The following is a 26,468-nucleotide window of genomic DNA, read 5'->3' on the forward strand; positions in this document are numbered from 1 at the left end:
AAACCTCTTCAACACAAAGGCAAAGCGGGTTTACGTGTCTGAGCAGTTTATTAGTTTATTATTATTTAACAAAATATGAACATTATGGTCTTCGTAGGATTTATTGCAGGACTGTTGTATTAGACTGCATTAGGTGTAGCTATGTGTACCTAATAAACCTATATACTTGCAAATGAGTGTATATCAAATAATTTAACACACAAAAACAAATAATTTAACACACAAAAAGGGCCCGTCTAAATATTCTTTTACTTTTAAGTATACCTAAAACAAGTACAAGACATATTTTAGGTAAATTATATGCAGAACTTTTACTTGTAAATTATGGGATTATTTACATATTTTGTTTAAAACTCAGAATGAGCCCCAAAGGCTAGTTCATCTCTTGGCCCTGGCAACATGTTAAATGCACTATACAAACATAGAATAATAAGTAGGGCCTATGTTACTTTTACCTGAATAAAGAATCTGAATAGGTTCTTCCACCAAAGTATAATAACTACCTATGGTATCTGCTGTTTGTTGTAAGGATTTAAATGTTTTATCTTTATTCTTTATGGACAAGCTGCCACCTGCAGCTGGAGCACACAGATAAAAACTCAAAAACTGAAGATAAAAGTGAAGAGTGACGCCTGAGAAATGAATGTCTTTAGGACCAAGAGCCTTTATGACTGGTGACTAACACACAGAGAGAGAGAGAGAGAGAGAGAGAGAGAGAGAGAGAGAGAGAGAGAGAGAGAGAGAGAGAGAGAGAGAGAGAGAGGGTTGTCGTCACTAGGAGCTGCAGCAGCATCAGCATCACTGGAATGAGTAACTGCGCAACTTGGAGAAACAACTACAATACACTGTGCGAAGAGCGAGCGCGTGTGTGTCTCCGTTTTTGTGCTTCACGAGCCTGTTGGTAAATGTATTCATGAGGACATAAAGGTGCCAAAAACTACACGGACTCTCTGTGGACCTGCCGGAAAACGGGAACCATGGATTATATAAAAAACTACAATACTTATCTCTCCATCGTCATTTTGATAAGTAAGTACCGTAATTAACTTTTAGCCTACCTCAATTAGTGTTTTTATGAAGCAAGACGAAATGTTTAACCACACAACCTTTCCCTCTTCATTCCTTTATTAGGCTACTTTTAAATGTTTTCTTTAAATTAACTAAATTAACAAATTTACCAACAATAGACAGGTTTCTATTCAAATGAAGCGCATATTTTTAACCGAATTTTCAGAAATGTAGTCTATGTGCGTTTCCATCCACTAACATTAGGAGTTGGTTCATCGAGACAAGCACTAGGTGGCGCTAATTCTCCTGACAGGGGCCATTAAATAGTTACAGAAGAAGACGCAATGCAATGAAAACAGTGCCAGTCAAACCTAGGAAAAATAGAATAATGGCATTTATTTCGTTTGTTTCGTGTATTAATTTGAAGTTTACAGTCTCCACTTATCTGATGTCTGCCGCCATTTTTCATCTCTTCAATGAATCGGAAGTAGGCTAGATCATGATTAATTGGCTAGCTTTTTCGTATTTGCCTTTATCGATCTAACTTTTCCTTTCAGGTTTTTCTTTATGCGCAAATTGAAAATGAGCATTAAAAACATTGTTTGGTTGATGCAAACGCACCTAGCATGTGTCAAATCAATTAGCTGCTGCTGTTCACACCCGCCGCTGCTAGTGTGGAAAAGAGATCACCAGTTGAGTATGTACTCCAGTTATTAGCCAGTGTCTGTTGCAGTTTGATTTCATCTCTCTGAGTGCCTGTGAGTATAACGTTACAGCAACTCCCTCTCTCTCTTTCTCATTTCCACGCACACACCCAGAGGTGTTTTCACATCCACTTTGAAAAACGGCATCAGTCCAGCTGTCATATTCTCTTGAGGCACACTTTAGAGAATTTGATTTACATTCATTTACACTGCACGACTACAAGACTTAGCAAGAGTGCACTCTTAACAGTGAGTGGGTTTGCAGGAACACAATATTGTAGTGTTAGTTTGAATGTTTATAGAAACAAAAATAATAGAGAAAACTATGACCTTTCTCTTCACAAGTTAAGGTAGCAATGAAGCAGTGTAATGGTCAGATGTAATTTTGTTAATTTTGTAATTATGTTTAAGCTTGTGACTGAAAAAAAACAACATACAAACTGTTGGAAAAAAAGTAGAATTATTCACAATTTCTTTTCAATTTGAAATCCCCCATCAGTCTATCTTTTTTTTTTTGTATAGAATCCAAATTACAAGCTTAACACCATATGATTGGAGTGAGTGTTTACGACCTGCAGAGGCTTGTCATGTGGGCATAGAAATTATGATGAGCTCACTTGGATTCACCAGAACTAGCTTATTGGCATCACTGTGACTTCAGCTGGCTTTAAATGAAGAACATTAGTTGACCTTTTACATATTAAGGCCTGATGTGGATCATGCCTCATGCCAGGGCTTGTTTTTCAGGAAACTGTCTGGTAAATGCACATGTGGTTTGTGCTGTTTCACACAGGGTTCTCTCCTCTAATGTGGCCCCACATGCTTTGCACCCAGGGTCTTGTATCTGCTGAATTTGTACTTCATGCCAGAGGCTTTCCTATTAAGATGGCAGTGAATTCATTATTTCACGTCTCCAACAACACCACCTTTTCTTAAACTAAAGACAGGAGAAGTGTGTCTCTTGGCTTGTGCTCTCTTTGGCTTCATTAGCCACAGAGGCTGCACCAGTGTAAGTGGCTCTCACTGCAGTCAATACCAGTGAAAGGAGAACACCCAGGGCAAGCTTTGCCAAAACTCACAGTCTTATGTCAGACCCCCCCTCCCTCTCTGTTCCTGAGTCCTCTCCAGCATGCAGCCTAGTTTAGCAGCAAGTGAGGTACAATTTTCTCATTCATCTCCTTGAAAATATGTTTATAGGCTACTACTAATTTGCAACAGCAGTTAGGTTTTACAGTAAGTGAAAAGTTTTTTCTTATTAACCGAATGAGGCAATGCTTTTAATGAATGTTTCTTTAAAGTGCCCATATTATGAAAAAAACACTTTTTCTGGGATTTGGGGTGTTATGTTGTGTCTCTGGTGCTTCCACACACATACAAACTTTGAAAAAAAAACATCCATGCTGTTTAGAGTGAGATACAGTTTCTGAATGTGTCCTGCCTTCAGTCTCTGGGTGAGCTGTTCAAAATCGGCACGGCTTGTGACGTCACAAGCCGAAACGAGCAGGCTAACAGCAACCATTAGCTCATAGTGTTAGCGTTAGCATGCTAATGCTAACGCTAGCATGCTACCTCGTTCTCAATAGCAAAGCACTGCTACAACACACACAAGTTCACCATAATCTCCAAAAGAACTACTTACATGTACGCCCTCATTTAGAAGTCTCCCAGCTAATCCTGCCTTGTAACTGACCAAAGTTGTAGAAACAGCCTTTCTTTTACTGTCTATGGAGCTAGCTAGCTGACATGATCTACATCTGAGCTACTGGGCATGTGCAGTGCAATCAAAGATAGTACAGAAGAAGAAGAAGAAAAGAGGTCTCACTCTGTAGCTAAAACAGAGACCAGCTGAAAAGAGGATCTGCAGCAGTGAGAGAGAGCGGTGCAGTACAACAAAAATATGGTGTTTTTTGAAAATTAAACCATGTAAACCTATTCTGGTACAACCTTAAAATACAATTATGAACCTGAAAATGAGCATAATATGGCTGCTTTAAGAGGTGCAAAATGTTCACACTGATTCTATCAGCAACATGATGATATATGCAGTGTAGCCATACCTATCTGCTGGTAGCAACTTAAGCACGATTAAGTGGTTCTATAGTTATGTTTAGGCTTGGTTAAGTTTGGGCAAAGAGTGTGGTCTAGGCTAAATATTGAAAAAGTTGACTGATTTGATGCACGAGACACACCATGATTACTGTTCTGAAATATAGAACGAATGTGGCTAGAGTGAATAGAATGTGGCTCCTTTTGTAGTTCATTTCAGCCTCTTGGAAATACGATAAAAACAAAAGTGGCAGAATTCTATCACTTTTCCATGCAGTCACTCAGTGCTTGCTTGCTGTTGGTACTCTAGTAAAAAATTACATAAAGGCAATACAATCACTTTGGCCTATTGTATACATTATGCAGCCTGGTGTTGTACTGTAGAAACACTGGAGGTATTCATCACTGTTTCAGACTGTTAACTGTTCCCTTCTCCCCTCCTCTAACAGCTTTCTCAAATGCCAAGTAACATCTTTCAAAATGGCAAAAAGGGGAGCACAGCCAAAATGCAGCTATGCCATTAGTAATTAAGAGAGAAAGAGAAGCCTATGCTGATTTTCCCCAAGAACAAGGATTGGAAATAATGCTTTTGTTATCTTGAAAATAATTAAAATATGCAAAAAGATGGGGTACAAAAAGTCAAATCCCATCCTGTAATTCTGTCTATGTACCTTTTCAGTTTGCTACCCAGTTTCAAGTCAGACTAAATACATCCTTAGATTTCAGCAGAGGCCCCAGTTTTGATTTGACTTTAGCTTTTAGCCTTATTGAAGATATTGGCTGACTGCAACAGAGACAGATTTAGGGTTACGTCAGACAGTACTTCATTACTAATTCATACTGAAACCAGCAGGCTCTTAGTTAATTACTGTGGACGTTTGACTGCAATGAAAATGTGCGCTTAAGAAGTCACACTGGCCCAGGTCATAACTGTAAATGATGTTGTTTTGATTGGTAATGTAAGAGCAGTGAGGCTCAAACTTTGCGTGTGTTGCGTTAAAGTAAACTAATCATTTGCGTTTATTTTTCACCTCTCAGTCTCCATGTGTCTATGAATGTTAAAAAAAGACGAGTCTGATCTGCACTTAATCAGCAGAGTTTGAATCTCAGTGCAGACAGTCCCTCAGCCCATCACTTGGGTGATTCTATTTAAACCAGTGTAGACCTTCAGAGTTCATGCTTTGATATATTTCTAGACAAACTCACCTCTTACATTTACGTTCTGCTTAATTCCATTTAAATCAGATTTAATCCTGTTTAGGTATGACATTTACCGTATTAAGAGGCATAAACGGTGAAGTGTACAACTTTATTATTTTTTTTTTTTAGATCAAAAGAAATGATGTCAGATGTCTTGCTGGTCTTAATACAGTATGATCCCTCAGTTCAGCCTTTCCGCAGCGGTGCAAACTTTATCCTTTTTGCATCCATGAATTTTTCTTTTCCCTGCAACACGTGTCGTTTTCGTGGTCTGTCTCCTCTCAGAATTTCTCTGGCAGGCTTTGGGGACTTCATCTTGTGATACTCTTTATTTTTGCTTGGGCTCTTTGTGTTGATTGTTTCCCACCTTCTGAACCAGCAACAGTTGGTTACACAAAGAGTGTTTCCTTCGTCCTTGTAATAATGTTATTGGATTAGAGTCTCATATCTGTTGCTCAGGTGTAGTTAGAGTGTAATCATGTATCTACAGTCTGCAAAAGGAGAGAGATAGCAGATCAAAGCTGTGCCTCAAGGGTGTCACTCTGCTGCTGCCTGGATAACAGACAGATGAGCAGCCAGCTGTGCGTCTCTCACATTCAAGGACCATGCAACCCCGTGGGTCGAGGAAAGGCTCGTCAGATGTTGTTTAACGTTTTTTTTTTTTTTTCTTCATCAAAAACAGCAGAGAAAGAAAGAGAGATTGATATAAATAGACAAGGGAGACACAGTCATGACATCAAGCTGACATTTGAAATGTTAGATTTGGCATGAAACGTTGAAGCTGCAGCTTGTGGTAGATAATCAACAGCCGAGACAGCGACTAACAGACTCCTATAATAATCTGCGTCTGTCTATCAGGGAAATAAGAAACAGAGGGACTCTTCTGGTGCTCTTATAGCAAATCTTCGCTCAAACAGACAAACAACATTTTGTTACCAGGAAGTATGTTGATATATTTGACCTTGTGATTAAAATTTTCTCCATTTTGCTGGAAACATTGCTGTAGCCCACTATCAAAGAGAATCGGTCTTAAATCACTGGGCAGCAGATATTCGTTTTGGTCCACCAGAGCACAGCGAGTGAGTCACACAGGAGACTTCGCTGGCTTTGGTTGGCCACAGACATAGCTTATGAGTGAAGTGTGTCTGCACATATTTCATAGACACTGCTGTTTGATCTATGTGAAGGAAGGTCCGCACAGTGCCACACCAGCGCAGTGGGAGTTGGACTTTGTGGTTAAAGATGAGAAGGACGGCTTTAGTCCCTTCAGTTCCCGTACAGACACTGCTAGTTGGTACTGTAGAAGGCTGATTTTAACCATATCCTGTAAACGCTGGGCTACATTTACACGGTGTCTGGAGAATTTGAGACCTTGGAGAACCTTTAACGTTACAAAGATCGTGCATATGACTCTTTTCTGATCTTCCATCACCATAGTTAATTGATTTTTAATCCCTAAGGGGCAGCATAACAAGCTGTAAACAAAACACTGGCTTATTAGCAGCTTTTAAATTGATATTGGGATTGAGTTAGCCAACAGTGGCCAATATCATCCAGAAGGTATGGAGCAACATTAGCATTAATTTGGTGTCCAATATTTACTGTGAGCTCTATTTGGGTGTCTGCAAACTCCTGAGGGAAATATCTGGCTCGTAGATGCTCCACAATGTTCACCAGCTAGTTGCTAACTTTATCGGACTGTCGTAGGTGCTGGTCAGGTAGTGTACAGTGTGATTTAAGAGCTCTTTCGCTGAAAACCGCTGTCTGCTGCACTTATGAGAGCAGTGAGAGTGAACCAAAACAATAAAGTGAGGACTGATAACAGAGCCAGGCTAGCTGTTTCCCTCAGTTTCCAGTCTTTGTGCTGAGCTAAGTTAGCTGGCTGCTGGCTGTAGCTATATATTTAGCATAGAGACATGAGAGGGCTATTCATTTTCTCATGTAATTCATGGCAAGAAAGTGAATAAGCATATTTCCCAAAATGTCAACCTTTTTTTAAGGCTTGGTTTTGTTTCTCTTCTGCTTAGTTTGAATTTGTTCATTTTTATGTGGATTGTGGATTTTACTATTAGCTTGAGCAAAATGCAAATTGATACATGTATGGACAGCAGCAGTTTATTTAGACTCTAGTTGTAGCAGTAAAGGTTTGACCTTCCAGACCTTGACATTTACAAACACACTCTTTCATGACTTCATACAAGAATGTATACTACACGTGTAAAATTCAGTGCATAAACACATCACATTAATGTAATGAAAGCTTTTCACCATCACCGTCATGCTTTTAGTCTCCTCAAAATCACATGTTCTGTTTCTACCTTGTTCCAGGTCACCTTGAATTAAAATGCTTATTGGCTTATGTGTATGCTGCATTTTATCTTCATATCCTAAATGGTTGTCACAGAAAACCGACATGGTGTGTCTGAAAGTCTGGGTATCTTTGTTGATTAAGGACCATCTGAGAAGAAACTGCATACCGGTACGAAATACCAGCTAACTGAAGCCAAGCTGCAACCAATTAAATCATAAATTGAGTTATTGGACTTAATTCTTTTGGAAATACCGAAACCCTGATTCACTGCTCATGAATGGGTCTTCAGAAGCGTGAAACGTCTAGATGCAGACAGACATTCAAGGGTCTCAGCGAAGATATGCATATTTTGACATGGACGTGCACAGTCGTAGTCTAGTTATAACATACAATGTTTGATTGCATAAATGTGAAATTTAACTGGCTGTTTTTTAGTTTTGGATGTCACATTAGGAAAGCCCCTTACCAATAAAAGTGCAAAATTAACTCCCATCTGAAAGTCTATTTCAAGTCATTGTCTAAGAACAAGGGAGTGTTTTGAAATGTTTGACGTATATTTATTATTAAGGGTGATAGAAAAAATTGATACACTTGAGTATCGCGATATTTTATGTAGCAATACTGTATCGATTTTCAAAAACACTATCAATTTCTTTTTGGATTTTTTTGATTTATTTTTTTTAGTTTACGTGCAAAAATATTCATGTAAGACAGTGGTTCACGTTTATGTTGTGCTTAAACCCCCTACCGCTAGATGGCTATGCACCACTAGTGTCCTTGCCCAACAGTGCCTAGCAGTGCCTGACTTTTTGCTAGAAGCTAACAATGTAGCTATGGCTGAACTTTGGCCTACTTTAGCAAATAAAAATTTGCTCACTAAGAACCTGTGAACCACAATCCCAAACTGGCAGTTGGATTTTCTGTGTACTGAATTGTTTACCTAAAGTAAACTTCTTTGACTTTTATGCACATCATGTCTTTTTTTAAATATTAGTTTTTCTAAAATTATACTTAAAAGAAATCCCAGTGTATCACCTTACGCACAGTATCGAAATATATTGAATCGTGACCCATGTATCGTGATACGTATCGTATCGCCAGATTCTTGCCAATACACAGCCCTATTTATTATCCCTATAGAGTAACTTGCTTTTCTATTGTGTTTCTACTCCATTTATCACCAATTTACTTTATATTATTTTTCTGTATTTTGGAGTTGAGTTAAATCCAGTGAACTGATACATTTTTTGTTAGTTCAAAGTTGGGGCTCTGAAGTGCATTTCTTCACTTGAAAAATTGTTACATACTTCATATAAAGTTCTGCACTTTTCTTAACCATCCTGTCTGTGTGTGCAGACTGATCTCATGAAGTGGCGTATGTATGACACGCCAATTCGTATGCCATTATTGGCGTGTTATCAAGACGCATACTCATTTTTTAGCGTGGATAAGTAACGCGGATAGCTCAAAATGCGTACAGATAACACGCCACTTGGCTTTAGGAAAGTGGCGTGTATGTTTACGCAAAGTCATGATATCACGTTGGCTCATCTCTGCACGCTGCTGTCTGTTTACATTTGTCTGTCGCTCAGCGCTATGCACGTTTCATTGCTCTGATTGGTTGTTATCTATCAAATCGCATCTAAAGGCCTTTTTGTATACGTATATTGGTAACGCTCCTTTGAAAATTGAAAATGAACTTGGAGGTTCCAGACTAACTTGAATTGGTGATTTGGTCTAAGTACGGTTATGTTTACCTGACAGGGGCCCAGTGGTGGAATGTAACTAAGTACATTTAGTCAAGTAGCCTACTCTACTAAAATACAATTTTGAGGTACTTATTCTTTACTTGAGTACATTCTGTTACTTTTCAGAGGTAAAGATTGTACTTTTTATCCTACTACATTTATCTAACAGCTGTAGTTACTAGTTACTTTCCATGTCAAGAGTTTACATGTAAAACATAATCAGCTTCAAAATATGATTAATTATTAATTAAACTAAATAACAGTACATCACTATGAGTGGGGTCATTTTGCATAAGGAGTACTTACTTTACTTTAAGATACTTTGAGTAAGATTTTGAATGCAGGACTTTACCTTGTAATTGAGTAATTTTTTACTGTGGTATCACTACTTTTACCTGAGCAGAAGATCTTAATACTTCCTGTACCACTGCAAGGAACTCTAGCGGCTGTGAAACTTTGTATGTTTTGGATGGATGGGAGACAAAGCATGTGACTCGGCCAAAGAAGACACACCGTTTGTTTCCAGTTGTTTACTCTGTATGTCTATTTTTTGTAATGGTAATATATAACGGATTGGAAGGCACTGATAAAAAGAGGATAGCGGCATCACATCAGAAAATGGTAATGTGTTTTGAAAAGCAGTGACCCATGATGACATGTTTTGCTGCTAGTGTCCAACTAGAGAGCTATTCTGTTTGAATGTTTACGGCTGTGTGAGCTATTCTTTACACCATTTTAGCTGTGGGGTTGGCAATGTTATTTTGTGAGTTTTTATAAAAAATGTCACAATGGACATGTTTTCAGTAGGAATTGAAACATTTTGTTGTCTTTTGAACTACAGTGTGTGAGCTGCTCTTTGGTATTATCTGATGAGTTTAATGAAGGGTATGACATACTTTAGGGAGTTTGGCTTGCTTAGTCTTTTTTCGTTTCTATAATAATCATTCATTCATTAAGGATAGTTGTAGTATGGGCTTACCTTGCAGGTCATAGTAGTTCCTCAAGTTTTGGAGGCTTTGTTTTTCAATGTCATTGGTTAGAGAATGCAATCTAATTCTAGTCTGTATTTTTGAATTTTAAAAAGATTATGGGTTTTGCTAAACTGCATAGTAGGTAGGACATCTAACACTGTACGTGCTACAGTAAAGTTTTAGTAGAAACACACAGGTTATCTAAAGGTCCAATAAAAGCCAGATGATTTAATAACTGTGAACAGGTCTGTAGTAAGTCCGGACTCAAGACGTTTTTCTGTTGTCCTTGGACTCATTGGTATTTGGACTCAGACTTGTCTCGGACTCGGCCATTGGACTCGCCAAATATTCTAGTTGGTCTTGACCAAGTCCAGCACTATATGCTTTTGTTCTAAAGTAACTTCCTCCTTCAAAACAAAACCATTGATGAAGCACACTTGTTCAGAAAACAGGTATTAGTTTAATTCAAAATTCATCTAGAACAGGCATCGAGATTAGTCACCTGGTATACACCTGGCAGCATCATATACCTCAATCATCAGGCATCAATTATTTTCATTTTGGCCGCAGACACAATGTCAGTGAGCACTTGGTGCTATGAAGTCTTAAGGACAAGTAATAAGTTAAAGAATGGGAACATTTCCATTTTATATTTTAAGTAAATAATATGGCCTAAAAGATCCTATAGTGTGTTACTCTGTCACACTCTCTCACATCACATAAATTATGAACAGGTAAGTAAGTGGTCTTAAAGAGGATTCTTTTTTTTCTGTCTCGATATTGACTATCTCTCATTTGGACTCGGTCTTCACTTGGACTTTAACCTCTTTGGACTCAGTCTCAACTAGTCCTGGTCTTGGACTTGTCTTGGACTCGACAAAGGTGGACTTGACTACAGCCCTGACTGTAAACATAAGTCATAACCCTGAGCAAAGGCCAATTATTTGCTTCAATTTCCAGTGCTAATGAAAGCTTACAGCAATTGTTTTCAAGTTGCCTAAATGTAGAAAGTTCATAGTCATACTGGTATAAATGGTTTCCAAATATGTGTGTTTGAGTCTGGAGCTTAAAAGATGAGGATTTGGGAGGTTATAGCAGTGTTTGCTTCTTTTGGACGGGCCTCTGAGCACAGACGAGCATAAATATCTTTTGCAGTTTGTGACAGGCAGTTGAGAGATGGAATATAAAATGCAACAAGAATGTGTTTAAAGCTAAGATTAATTTAAGCTTTAAATGGCTACACATTGCATTTGAAAAAATAAACCCTGAACTGAAATGATGACGCTAATGTTTTTACAGTTAAAGCTCTGTTGTGTGGAGGCAGGGAATAGTGGACCCAAACGCAGAGATGAGGCAGGCAGGCAGGCAGGAGAAGGTTGTACTCGAAGATTTAATTAACAAAAAGGCAGGATACAAAGGATCTAAAAAGCAGAAAAAACTCAGGGAGTCAAGAACTGGCAGGGACGCAAAATACACAGACACGCAGGACCTGGACACAAATGGATACAAGTTGACGGCACAAGGACACAAAACAATCTGACAAGAGGAAAAGGGAACACAGAGGTTAAATACACGAGGTAATGAACAAATGAGGGACAGGTGATACAACAGGTGAAACGCATCAGGGCGGGGCAGGGTAATCAACAAAGGCGGGAAACACAGAGAGTAAAACTAGACCTGACAAGACAGAAAACAGACTATCAGAATAAAACAGGAAACAGGAACACTAAGACAGAAAACATGACATCAACTAAACGCAGAAACTTGACACAACACTAAACACCAGGGAGGACAGAGAACACTCCTGGAACCATCACCTTATCGTGGTGGAGAGGTTTGTGTGTCCCTATGAACCTGAGGGCTGTGTTGTCTGGAGCTTTGTGCTCCTGGTAGGGTCTCCCAAGGCAAAGTGGTCTCAGGGGAGGGGCCAGACAAAGAATGGTTCAAAAACCCTATGAAAAAACGAGGTAGAGATGGAGTGACCCTGCCCGGAGGAAGCCCGGGGCCCCCGTCTGGAGCCAGGCCCAGATGGAGGGCCCGTCAGCGAGCGCCTGGTGGCCGGGTTTGCCACGGAGCCCGGCCGGGCACAGCCCGAAAAAGCTACGTGGCACCTCTCTCTCCAACCCATGGGCCCACCACCTGTGGGAGGAACCGCTGGGGTCGGGTGCGCTGCCACATGGGTGGCAGTGAAGGTCAGGGGCCTCGACGGACCAGACCCGGGCAGCAGACGCTGGCTCTGGGGACGTGGAACGTCACCTCTCTGTGGGGGAAGGAGCTGGAACTTGTGCGGGAGGTGGAGCGCTACCAGTTGGATCTGGTGGGGCTTACCTCTACGCACAGTCTCGGTTCTGGAACCATACTCCTGGATAGGGGTTGGACTCTTTTCTTCTCCGGAGTTGCCCAGGGTGTGAGGCGCCGGGCGGGTGTGGGGATACTCACAAGCCCCCGGCTGAGCGCCGCTACGTTGGAGTTTACCCCGGTGGACGAGAGGGTCGCCTCCCTACGCCTGCGGGTTGTGGGGGGGAAAACTCTGACTGTTGTTTGTGCGTATGCACCAAACAAGAGCTCGGAGTATTCGGCCTTCTTGGAGACCTTGAATGGAGTCCTGTATGGGGCTCCAGTGGGGGACTCCATAGTTCTGCTGGGGGACTTCAACGCGCACGTGGGAAATGATGGAGACACATGGAGAGGCGTGACTGGGAGGAACGGCCTCCCTGATCTAAACCAGAGTGGTTGTTTGTTGTTGGACTTCTGTGCTAGTCATGGATTGTCTATAACGAACACCATGTTCGAACATAGGGATGCTTGTGTACTTGGTACCAGAGCACCCTAGGCCAAAGGTCAATGATCGATTTTATAATCGTTTCATCTGATCTGAGGCCGTATGTTTTGGACACTCGGGTGAAGAGAGGGGCAGAGCTGTCAACTGATCACCATCTGGTGGTGAGTTGGGTCAGAGGGTGTGGGAAGACTCTGGACAGACCTGGTAACGGGTATACCCAAACGGGTAGTGCGGGTAAATTGGGAACGTCTGGAGGAGGCCCCTGTCCGACAGACTTTCAACTCACACCTCCGGCGGAGCTTTTCGTGCATCCCTGTGGAGGCTGGGGGCATTGAACCCGAGTGGACAATGTTCAAAGTTTCCATTGCTGAAGCTGCGGCGGGGAGCTGTGGTCTTAGGGTCTTAGGTGCCTCAAGGGGCGGTAACCCACGAACACCGTGGTGGACACCGGTGGTCAGGGAAGCCGTCCGACTGAAGAAGGAGTCTTTCCGGGATATGTTATCCCAGAGGACTCCGGAGGCAGTTGCAAGGTACCGAAGGGCCCGAAGGGCTGCAGCCTCTGCCGTGAAAGAGGCAAAGCAGCGGGTGTGGGAGAGGTTCGGAGAAGACATGGAGAAGGACTTTCGGTCGGCACCAAGGTGCTTCTGGAAAACTGTTCGCCACCTCAGGAGGGGGAAGCGGGGAACCATCCAAGCTGTGTACAGTAAGGATGGGACGCTGTTGACCTCAACTGAGGAGGTAATAGGGCGGTGGAAGGAGCACTTTGAGGAACTCCTAAATCCGACTAATACGCCCTCTATGGTAGAGGCAGAGCTGGAGGATGATGGGGGATTGTCGTCAATTTCCCTGGTGGAAGTTGCTGAGGTAGTTAAACAACTCCACAGTGGCAAAGCCCCAGGGATTGATGAGATCCGTCCAGAAATGCTTAAAGCTCTGGGTGTGGAGGGGTTGTCTTGGTTGACACGCCTCTTCAACATTGCGTGGAAGTCGGGGACGGTGCCTAAGGAGTGGCAGACCGGGGTGGTGGTTCCCCTTTTCAAAAAGGGGGACCAGAGGGTGTGTGCCAATTACAGGGGTATCACACTTCTCAGCCTCCCCGGTAAAGTCTACTCCAAGGTGCTGGAAAGGAGGGTTCGGTCGATAGTCGAACCTCAGGTTGAAGAGGAACAATGCGGATTCCGTCCTGGTCGTGGAACAACGGACCAGATCTTTACTCTCGCAAGGATCCTGGAGGGAGCCTGGGAGTATGCCCAACCGGTCTACATGTGCTTTGTGGATCTGGAGAAGGCGTATGACCGGGTCCCCCGGGAGATACTGTGGGAGGTGCTGCGGGAGTATGGGGTGAGGGGGCCCCTTCTCAGGGCCATCCAATCTCTGTACGACCAAAGCGAGAGCTGTGTCCGGGTTCTCGGCAGTAAGTCGGACTCGTTTCAGGTGAGAGTTGGCCTCCGCCAGGGCTGCGCTTTGTCACCAATCCTGTTTGTAGTATTTATGGACAGGATATCGAGGCGTAGTCGGGGTGGAGAGGGGTTGCAGTTTGGTGAGCTGGGGATCTCATCGCTGCTTTTTGCGGATGATGTGGTCCTGATGGCATCGTCGGCCTGTGACCTTCAGCACTCACTGGATCGGTTCGCAGCCGAGTGTGAAGCGGCTGGGATGAGGATCAGCATCTCTAAATCTGAGGCCATGGTTCTCAGCAGGAAACCGATGGAGTGCCTTCTCCAGGTAGGGAATGAGTCTTTACCCCAAGTGAAGGAGTTCAAGTACCTTGGGGTATTGTTCGCGAGTGAGGGGACAATGGAGCGGGAGATTGGTCGGAGAATCGGCGCAGCGGGTGCGGTATTACACTCAATTTATCGCACCGTTGTGACGAAAAGAGAGCTGAGCCAGAAGGCAAAGCTCTCAATCTACCGGTCAGTTTTCGTTCCTACCCTCACCTATGGTCATGAAGGCTGGGTCATGACCGAAAGAACGAGATCCAGGGTACAAGTGACCGAAATGGGTTTCCTCAGGAGGGTGGCTGGCGTCTCCCTTAGAGATAGGGTGAGAAGCTCAGTCATCCGTGAGGAGCTCGGAGTAGAGCCGCTGCTCCTTCGCGTCGAAAGGGGCCAGTTGAGGTGGTTCGGGCATCTGGTAAGGATGCCCCCGGGGCGCCTCCCTAGGGAGGTGTTCCAGGCACGTCCAGCTGGGAGGAGGCCTCGGGGAAGACCCAGGACTAGGTGGAGGGATTATATCTCCAACCTGGCCTGGGAACGCCTCGGGATCCCCCAGTCGGAGCTGGTTAATGTGGCTCGGGAAAGGGAAGTTTGGGGTCCCCTGCTGGAGCTGCTACCCCCGCGACCCGTTACCGGATAAGCGGAAGAAGATGGAAGATGGATGGAGGACAGAGAACACAGGAATCACAAAACATACACAATTCAGAATAAACACAAAAACAGGAAACCTACAAAACAAGGCATAAATCTACAGAATAAAATATACAACAACAGAACATACACAAATGAACAAACGGGTAACAGAAATGTCCCAAACCGTAACAAGCTCCCTCATATTAATTGTTTCTGACTGATAATGTATCAAACCCAGTACAAACAAGCTGTTCGTCTCTCGAAGAATGATTATTTTATGTCTGACATTACCAAAAAAAAAAATTCCAGGGGAGTTTTTCTTTATTTATTTTTTTTTTGTTCCTTGCTAATGCAACATCATTTCTTGGAGACAGGGTTGGATTTTGGGCTTTTAGATAAAACTGACTTGACTTAAGGGTTTTTCAAATGCTGTGCTTGACAAATTCCTCAAAATCTTTACTTATTTTCAAACTAGCTTTGGTGACATAAGCAAAATAAAAATACACAAATAGAAAAATAACAACAAAAGTATGACTGGCTTGTTTTTTCATCTTTTTGTCTTTTTGTAACATCCAGTATTGAATCCATTAACAACTAATTCATTTATAACAAATAACTTGCAGTATGCCTGTATGAGAATTCACTTAGACATTTTAAACCTCATTGATCCCAGAGAGGAAATTTAATTTAGACTATATTATTGTTTCATCATAAAAGACATAGATATGTATATGTGTGTGTGTGTGTGTGTGTGTGTGTATATATATATATATATGTATATGTATGTATGTATGTATATATATATGTATGTATGTATATGTGTATATATATATATGTATGTATATGTGTATATATATATATGTGTATATATATGTATATATATATATATATATATATATGTATATGTATATATATATGTGTATATGTATATATGTATATATATATATATATATGTATGTGTATGTATATATATATATATATATATATATATATATATATATATGTATATATGTATGTATATATCTCAAACTTAAGAAGATTTGATGCTTTTCTTTGTCATATATGAAAGTAGATTGAATACATTTGGTTTTTAGGTATATAAAACGGGCAAGGAATTTTGTGGAGACTTTCAAGGGCTTCAAACCAAAAGCTGGCTGCAGGACTGACTGATGGCAAGTGTCTCCTCTTCCAAATGATAGTCTTTCTCTGTATAGTCTGGCTACAGGATGTACAGTGCTGGGATAAAGTCTGACAGACCTCCCCTTCCACTATTTACACTATTTTGCAAGGGCACCATTGCTGCATCCGGGGCTTAGAGTTTAAAGAAATACAAACAAGCCAGAGTCAAGCCAGTTTTCCACCTATCCCAGAATAGATAAGCGGTAGCTAGACCATGAGTTGTCAGTTGTATTTTTTGTGCCTAAACCTAGCCAAACCTTTATCAGAGAGCTGACACATCATAAAACTGTATTTTTCAACAGTTTTTGAAGGCACATACAAATGATGTCACCCTGCTGCTTTTATACTTGCCGTACCTGTTTGTGTTGATTCTACCTCTTATTGATTTAATATGAAAATCTTTGCTGTTTCTCAGTTCCCTCAGACCCCTTTTATAATATTTGACTGTGGACACCTAGCATGGAAAGTTTTGGTAAACCTCTGTGTTACTGACTCCGCCAGATGGATTGCTTCGCATTTGCTCGGCATATCCATCTGGGAACTTTCCGTTGGAGAACTTTTGGGAAGGGGTGAAAATACTGGTTAGCTGATTGGATAAATCATCTCTCTATCACCACCTATGTTGGTGATAGACGGGCCAAATCAACCAATCAGATCAACGATATATCAAACTCTTGCCAAAACCAGTCGGGAGAAGAGCAAAAACATCTTTTCCTCCGAGAAAAGCCTCCAGTGCCGTTTTTTTGGCCAAATTTTCTCTGTCTCAAGATGCCAGACTGATCGGACGGAAAACTGGAGCTCGTGAGATCAGGATGGTCTCACGAGGCTAGTGTTACTGGTTATCTGTCTGAAAGCCTGGTGCGTGCTCTCTCTCTCTCTCTCTCTCTCTCTCTCTCTCTCTCTCTCTCTCTCTCTCTCTCTCTCTCTCTCTCTCTACAATGGGCTTCACTGAAAACAATTTGTGAATGATTCACTGCATTTAGGTGCACCATCCACTCATATACATAGCCTCTCCTCTGACATCAACAGCTCTAGTAAATGGCAGCGATGGATGGGAGTGCCAGCTAATGCTGTAATTCTACAGTCCGTTTAACGTCATTTCACTGTCACTGTTGCACCATCTGTCTCCCAAGAAAATACTGCCCTCATCCTTCATCCATTATTGTTCATTAAGAAGCTTCCCCAGTAAGTTTTTAGACATCTCACTGTCAAAGATTTGCAACTTCTGCTTAGGATTTGGTTTAGCGACAGCGTTGGGTGTTGTGTGTTTTTGTGTGCTTCGTTGCTGTCTGTATTTGTTCCTTTTGTCAATGACTCCTCTTCTCAGCCTCTATCTGTCTTCACACTTGACACAGCAAAGTTGTTATTGGATATTTTAGATCATGGCTCTCTCTGTAGTCACTTGAGCCATCATGTGTCTTACCAGTGGGAAATAAGGAATTTGAGGAGATCAGGACTTAAGTGGGTGTAGAGAGATAAAGGTTCAGAAAGAAGTGAGGTTACCAGACCTAAGTAGTCTGCTCTTCATCTCTACTTGAGGCTAGCGGCTCGAGGTTACATTAGCTGCTACTGGCATAACACACCTGAATCTTCAACTAAACTTTCGGCAGTCAAGTTACATTGTGGGTAATGTAGGCAAAACTAAACTAAATACCCTGAGGGGAAAATTAAAGATGAGACTATGGGAGAGAGCTGGAGCTTGGACAGAGGAGAGGAGACATATTAATAGTGGTCACATCTATCAGTGGAAAAGTGGCTCCAGCTATCTTGATGCCTTTTCTGTCAGAGAACAACATCAGACACACGACTTTCCTGAGCCTCTCCGGATCTGCAATTGCCACCACAAAACACCAACCTTGAAATTAACTACAACCAGCAGCAGCTTTCAGCTCAGGAAACTGTTGGGACCTCGATTAGAGGTCGACCGATAGTGGATTTTACCGATACCGATAGCTAGGTTGGGCCGTATTTGCCGATAACTGATTAATCGACCGATGGTATTTAAAATTGATGCTGGATAAAAACAAACATGACACTCCAAGTAAAGCAGTGCTGAACTTTATTATAAAAATAAAAAAACTGTATTGAACCATGAAAACATGCTAAATGAAATAAATATAAATAAATATTGAAGTCAATAAAAGACATTCATTCAAACTGAAACAAAAAGTAATAAATAAATAAAAACAGTTAAACTCAACATGTAACTGTTTAACTGTACAGCAATGCTACACAAGCATGTGTGTTGTCTAAAACAGTTCTCCTACATATTTGGAGTCATCCAGTGCAAAAATAAACGATGAGCATTATAATTCATATAAAGGACAAACTATTTACATTTCTTCAAAAATGGCCGAAATGTATGCCAAATCTCAAAACAGTGACGCCATTCTTCTCTGTAGAACGGTAACAGACGATCTCTGACCTGGAAGGATCTATCTTTCCCACTTTATACCGGTACTCTCTCGCTTGGATGCCCATATAAGGCGTAATGTGTGACAGACCTGCCTTCCCATTGGTTGAAAACATAAACAAAGGCATCATGGGAGATTCCCTTGTCGGTAGCACCTATTGTCTATGGGTAGCACGGAGTTAGCGGCAGAAATGACCAAAAACGTGATGAATTATGGACATCAAGTGGATAAATCTTGGATGTAACAGTTTGGATTTAATGCTCAACAACCCTGAAAAAGGCACAAGTTCCAGGCTGGATAGAAAATCACCTGTAAAGGCTAGAAAGACACCAAAGACACCCCCGTGACAGCTAACTCGTTAGCTTTTAGCTGCAGCAATCAGTAAGTCTCTACATTTAACTGTTATTAAATTATCTAAATATGAATTAGAGGTGCCGTTTGGGATCGTGGACGATCCTTTAGGGTTCTGATTCTGACATTTGGGTCGGACTTGCGTTTATTTTTGTCAGTGTTTTAAACGCTTGAGGCAAGTTAGCCTACTACTAATGTTTAGCATCATCTCAGCCTCGAAAGCAAACAAATATACTGTTGTGCTGTTCTTTCTCTACTAATGCAGCATCTATTCAACAAATGAATAACTTTATAATTATATGACAAAATGTACTGTATACATACCTTTTTGCTGTTGATGCTTTAAACGCGCATCTGATGTCAGCCTTCTCCGCACAGCATGTGCTCTCCGTGCAGCGTGCAGTAACACGTGTCGAAAATAAACAACACGAGGCATCAGTGATAGTTTTTATTTCGCCTCTGTAATGCATGATGCCAGCAGACCCTTCTCAGCTCTCGCGTACTGTGTAATGAATGACAGCGCGCGCTTCTCAGCTGCTCCAGCAACGGACGCAACCAGGAAAAACTATCGGTATGGATTTTTGCCGGTAACGATAGTTCCACCAATCAACTATTGGTATATGGAGCTAAATCAGGGCCAAATGTTTTGTTAATTTGAAAAATATATATATAGTTGAAAAACTACAGCTTGAAATTGAAAATTTAAGTTTTGGTCTAAAACTTGAAAAAATAAAACCATGTATTCAAACTAAAAATAAGTGTACCAATTTTTCTTTCAGTTTGAATAAAATTTAGATTAAATTCTGGAATTATTTTGAATACATTTTCATTTTTCACTTTTATAGTTGTTTTCAGTTCCACATTTCATGTTTTCAGATTCAAAACTTATTTTTTTTACAGCTTCAAATCTTTTTTTTCACTTTCAGATCAGTTTTTTTCAGTTTCAGACTTTTGGCCCTGATTTTGCTTGGGGGCGTGGCTTCAACTCAGAGGGGCGTGGAATTATGAGTAGCAGCCTAACAAAGAAGGCAGAAGACTCTCCTCAGTCATGTTGCCTTCAGGAAATTGTGTTACTGCGAGAACTATGACTGAATGCTTTCTATCCACCATATTTACATGTGATTTTTACTAAACAAACTGATGCTAGTGACAAAGTTCCATTTAAAAAAAACTGTTTTGGACAACACGTGGTACCAATTACACTATAAGAGCAATAAACTGTGCCAGATTGTGCAGTTCAGCAGGAAGAATGACTTCTCCCACTTCCACGTACGACTTTGAATGTATGCACCACAGTATTAACTCACCAAGGCAAACACTAGCTGGTGTTTTTACACTAATTTCAGTGTCCAGCTCAAGTTTTTTTACTTTAACGTGTAGTGGTCTTTGTTAACCTCTGTTTGTCAGAATGACCATAACTCGACAGTGGCTGCAGTGAAGAAGGTCTCTTTTTATTTGCTCCTAGAGTAGACAAATACGACTTCACATTAATGCTCTGGCCTGATAAATTGCGTTTTACACACATAACGTTACAGCATGACAGTTATGCCTTACAAAATATGCCAATTGGGCAAACTTTGAAGGCTTCTACCACACCCTAACTTATGTATCAGAATACACTAACTTGTCTTTTTGTATTTGTATGTCTTACTGTCTGTTTTCTGGACCGTGTGTGTCCGTAATAAAAAGCTTTGATTGATTGATTGATTGATTAACAAAGCGGACCAGGACAAGTTATGTTGTTTAAACTAACCATGAAAAGGTAACATTATTAACTTAGCAATGTTAGTTATCTATAATTTTTTTTTTTAACAAAGACCACTACACGTTAAAGTCAAAAAACTTGAGCTGGACACTGAAATTAGTGTAAAAACACCAGCTAGTGTGAAGCTAACGTTAGTTAATGCTAACTTTAGTGCTAGCGATGCTTCATTTCCAGCTGTCCACCTATTTTCCCCCAAATATGCCACTGCGGGGATAATGTCCCAAAGTATCTATTCAAAAAGGCTAATATCTTTCACATGTTTTACCTGTGCGCTGGCGCCGGCGGGTTGCCTTGGCGGAGCGGACGTCATGCTGACTGCCGAGTGAATACTGTGGTGCTAAATTCAAAGTCGTACGTGGAAGTGGAAGAAGTCATTGTTCCTGCTGAACTGCACAATCTGGCACAGTTTATTGCTCTTATAGTGTAATTGGTACCACGTGTTGTCCAAAACAATTTTTTAAATGGAACTTTGTCACATTAGTTTGTTTAGTAAAAATCACATGTATATAGTGGATAGAAAGCATTCAGTCATAGTTCTCGCAGTAACACAATTTCCTGAAGGCAACATGACTGAGGAGAGTCTTCTGCCTTCTTTGTTAGGCTGTCACTCATAATTCCACGCCCCTCTGAGTTGAAGCCACGCCCCCAAGTAAAATCAGGGCCAAAAGTCTGAAACTGAAAAAAACTGATCTGAAACAGAAAAACTGATCTGAAACTGAAAAAAAAGATTTGAAGCTGTAAAAAAAAATAAGTTTTGAATCTGAAAACATGAAATGTGGAACTGAAAACAAATATAAAAGTGAAAAATGAAAATTTATAATTTATTCAAAATAATTCCAGAATTTAATCTAAATTTTATTCAAAATGAAAGAAAAATTGGTACACTTATTTTTAGTTTGAATACATGGTTTTATTTTTTCAAGTTTTAGAACAAAACTTAAATTTTCAATTTCAAGCTTTAGTTTTTCAACTATATATATTTTTTTCAAATTAACAAAACATTTGGCCCTGATTTAACTCCATATCGGTGCTGATTAATCGGCAAAACCGATGAATCGGTCGACCTCTAACCTCGATACATCGTTTGTCCTTATAATATACTTAGTCTTAAACTAAGACTGATCTGAACCTGCTCTTAATGACTTGCCTGTAAAAAATAAAGGTGAAATAAAATAAATAAATAAAAAGACTGTGCTTTCTAAAGAACTGACAGTATTCAAAGTCACACTCCGTTTAAAGCTGCAAACAGCAGCCAGCATCCTGGATTCTCATCAAAGCAGGAAAACCGTTGAGGCGGTTCATTCCCTCTTTTTCATAACATCATGTATTAGATTAGATTTTGATTGGAATCCAAACTTGACATGACAAAGAGGGAATGCGTTTGAGGCAATGAAAGTAACTTTCATGGCCCCCCCCCCCCCACCCCCATGAAAGTTACTTTCATTGCCTATATTGGGGATATTTAATGTTAATAATAGAATGTTAATGTTTGTTATTTGGCTGAATCCCCCTCTTTAAGGACTATTACAATTTTCCGGTTTCTGTTTTCAGAAATCTATCCATAGCTGCTTTTCTTCCATAGTTACAGATGAATAGCTAGTCTGCCTTCAAATACATGACCCCCCTCACCCTTTATCATTATCATCACTAACTGCTTTTTATAGACTGTCTTCTTTATATCTCAATTTGTCCTGCTTGACCTGTGTGACCTTGCCTTACAGGCCCTAGAGAACAGTAAAGTCGCTGTTCAGAGGCCATTAAATAGGATACGTTGCAATGACCCACTGCGACATGATCATCTCCCTCAGTGTCTACTGTTCATGCTAGTTAGTATGTTTAGCGTCATGTCATGTGTAAAGTGCCCTTCCTCTCAGTCATCCTCCAGAACAACACCATGTCTGTGGGTCGTTTTTGAGAGTGTTTGGTCAGTCTGCAGTGGCCCTATTTCTGGATCAACTCTTTGGTCCATACATCCATCAGCTATATTATTAGCTTGTATTGTTCAGGGTTATGTGCACTAAAGCTATTCCCAGCATGCACTGGGCTGAGGCAAGACGCACAACCAAGGGTGTAGGTTTGGTTTTAGTCATGGGGACTAAATGGGTTTTTAATTGTTTTTGTTTTAAATAAATAGATAAGCCTAGTATGTTAATGCTATTCCCTTCATATCTTTACATTTATGTCACATTAACATGTTAATCAACCACACAAATAATGCACTATCTATAATTAATTTGGTCATTGTACTTTCCACATCAAGAGTAGTTGAACAAAAGAATTACAAATGCTATGCACAGTAAATTACTGAATCATTAATGCAATAAACCAAATTTAAATGACATTTACTTTCATACATAGATACCTATTAGTTAATGATAGACAGCAAACTGTCCTCTCCTGCCTCATCTTGATTATTGTTCAATTTGAGTGGTTTTTAGAAGAACAGTATAATTACATATTGTCAACTGTAAATCAAAATATGGATTAAATGTTTTTTCCCCGACAAATATCCAGAGGTGGTTCAGTGACTGAAGATAATTTTCTCAGGCTCCATACTGCCCAGACCAATTAAAGGGTTAGGCAAGGGTATCCTTGAAATAAACTAGATTATATAATATGTTGTCTGATACCTTTGGGGGGAGTCACTGTCCCACCTCTGGCTAATCGATGCATGAAGTGGGCGTGAATGTCGGACTAACCGTCGTTTAGAAAGTTAAAGAAATTGGCAGATGTACGTAGGTGTGCGGTAGAAGCTTTCAGATGTTGTTGGACCATCTGACCTAGCTTAGAGCATATCCCAATGCATATCCCTTAGAGCTTAGATGCCTTAAAGGCCGCCCGTAACCTGAGAGGTAAAACCTGGGGTAAAAGAAGTCCATAAAGTACTGTTCATTAGGCTTATTGCTGTGAGCACATGGTAATAACTGAAGGCGACCTATACCAGGGTGAGGAAGTATCAGGATTTTTTTCAACTCAGAGCTTCTCTCATCTGGATTCATACATTTGGATAGAAGTATGACACTATGAGTAAATAAAACTGTTTACTGAAAAACACCTCCGTACACAACGGCTCCTGAGAAGTGGCTTTTCTAAACTGCAAAAGCGAATCATTATCTGTTGGAGTTTAAATGATCAGAAATCCTGCAGAATATCTGATCAGGTCATTTGTGTTTCATAAGCCACAAAGTAAGGTAAGTATAAAGGCTCTCATGATGAATGGCATCAAATGGTAAATTGCCTCATCTACAGCTAATGCAGAGAGGTTGGTCACACAAATGTGCCTAAAGTGCCATCAAGCAAACACGTTGAAGGAATTTCAGTCGTGTTGAGTATCTTGCATAACAGAAATAATTTATGTTTTTGTAATTGTTTGTTTAGTATTTTACTTTATTTCTTTGTTTGATTTTTTTATTTTTTTATTTATGCATTACAAATCTTCTGTCCTGGAGCCCATCTTGGCTCATATCAGGGAAGGGGCAGAGTACAGGGTTTACACAGCCATGTATTCCTCAGATACATACACATTGGAACTGGGTTGCTCTGGAGTTCCACCCAAGCACCTATTTGTTTCTGCAACGGTTTTCAAAATGATTGTAATGATTAAAATGCATTGTATAGCAGCTTGAAGTACTGTATGCATGTATGACTCGCCCTCATAAGCAAAACAAGTACCATAACCACTCACTGTCTGTCTGTCTGTCTGTCTCTCCTCAGTTAGCAGTACCTGCCATGCTCTTTTGGACAGATTTCTGGAGGAGAACCTCTCAGATCAGCTGTTTCCTCATCATCTGGACAGCCAAAGTAAGAGACAAAAAGAAAACCTCATTACTCGTCATTAATCTGAGTTGGTTTGACTGGAAAGCAAAATTAAGAAAGGAAACATTATTGTTCAGTGCAAATAGAGCACCGGAACACTTAAAATCTCTAAAAGGTCAGGAATTTATTGCAATTGTCCACCACAAGAAACTTGTGGTGGGGAAGCTAAACTCTTTTTAATGTGGACAAAACGGTTATGACTCTGTGTTATCTTTTATTGAATCAATTTTGTCCTGATCTGCTGGTTTGAGAATCGTAAGGTGAGTAAAACAAAGCCACAGAGAGTGGTTAACACCTGCTTTCAGATTACAGGGGTGTCCACTAATAGTCTCTCCGCTCTGTACAACAGTCACCTGGTCAGAAAGGCCACCTCCGTCTTGGCTGACCCATCCCACCCTTTGCACCAGGAGTTCCAACTTCTGCCTTATGAGCCAAGGTATAGGGTCCCTAGGCCCAGGAGCTCCAAGGTAGAGGACTGCATTGGGATTGGGATCCCACGGGACACAAATCTCGCGGGAGGTTTTAACAGGGGCTGCTGCTGAGAGCGGGTGGCCAAAAAATAGACGGCGGGTCCCGGGATTTAGGAGCGCTGATCAACACTGATCAGGGCTGTAACCGACACACATGGTGCATCCAGTTAAACACCAGCCAAACGCTTTAGTAACACTCCTCCACTCCCCTTTACTTCTTTTCAGGGGCACTGCGCCCCGCCCCTTTCTCCTACAGCAGCCTGAGGGATCCAATCAACAGGGACTTTAACATGAAATGTGTTAGAGTGCATTAAAGGTATAGTAAGTGATGTTAATCCAACACACTTTTTGTCAAATTCAGTGAATATTTCCTCACGGTCAACTAGCTCTCTATTTTCTGTGTGCGCTGAAAAACAATCAGGTTATAATACACAGCCCTGGCTGTGTAAATGGAAAACAAACACTGTGCCAGCCAATCAGCAACAGGCAGCGACAGTTAGGGGCGGGGGGGGCACCATTTGAATGTGCCGGCCAGTAGTTATCTGTCCGTGAATCTAGGGGGCGGAGCTTATGAAGGGGGGGTTGTATTTGTTGGGCAGTTGAGTTCAGATATCAACAATCATTGCGCAGAATCACTTACTGCACCTTTTAAATACAGGGAAAGAAATGAAATAAAACAACGTGAGCAAAACAAACCACAGCCAACTACACGTTCTAAAATAAGTGAAATAAATAAATGAATACAATGCCTTTATTGCACTGGAATAACTAATTATTGCACTATGAATGTAAAGAATGTAATTTTGCTACTTATAACTGACAGGTATGCATATTTATTAATAATACACAGTAAAATAACTAGTTTCCCTGCGGGAGGGGAGAAGACACAAAATCAATGGTCAATCTATTGACAATCAATCTAATGCCATGCGGGCAGGACCCAACACACAAGCTGCGGGAACAGGCGGGAGCAGAACACACACACTGCGGGAGCGGGTGGTAATGGTCAAAAATCCACCAGGAGCGGGCAGGAGTGGGATTAAGAAAACAGTCCCGCGCAGGGCTCTACTCCAGAGCTCAGGGCTCCTTCATTCCTTCATAGACCACCTTTTATTGTTGCACTTGTACATTTGACTTCTGCTCTTTTTTTTTTTTTACTCATGCACTTTGCAATCTTGATGTTAGTTTTTTCTTTGTTGTTTATAGTGTTTTTGTTGTTGTCGTGAGTACAGGACGCTTCTCCCATTTTTTTTTTGTTTTGCTTTTTATACTGCACCCGAATCTCCCTCCGGGGACAATACAGATTTATTAAATTGAAGAAACAGAAAACTACTCATGATGAAGTTCGGGTGACT

At 40.9% G+C, this 26,468-nt stretch overlaps 1 protein-coding gene across 3 annotated transcripts in view; it reads left to right on the forward strand.

Moving 5' to 3' along the window:
• The first annotated feature begins 783 nt into the window (after positions 1-783).
• ltk (leukocyte receptor tyrosine kinase) overlaps positions 784-26,468 on the forward strand; it is a 62,551-nt gene continuing 36,866 nt past the window's right edge. For 2 of the 3 annotated variants that reach the window (XM_031278509.2, XM_031278510.2), the window contains exons 1-2: positions 784-1,029; positions 24,542-24,628. In XM_031278509.2, coding sequence (XP_031134369.1) covers positions 978-1,029; positions 24,542-24,628 — 139 coding nt within the window. In that variant the 5' untranslated portion in view covers positions 784-977. Of the gene's footprint in view, positions 1,030-1,341; positions 1,767-24,541; positions 24,629-26,468 lie in introns of those variants that run through there. The other variant, XM_031278511.2, reaches the window with a different exon arrangement.

The sequence above is a fragment of the Sander lucioperca genome, chromosome 18 (genome assembly GCF_008315115.2).
Source record: "Sander lucioperca isolate FBNREF2018 chromosome 18, SLUC_FBN_1.2, whole genome shotgun sequence".
NCBI classification, from domain to species: domain Eukaryota; kingdom Metazoa; phylum Chordata; class Actinopteri; order Perciformes; family Percidae; genus Sander; species Sander lucioperca.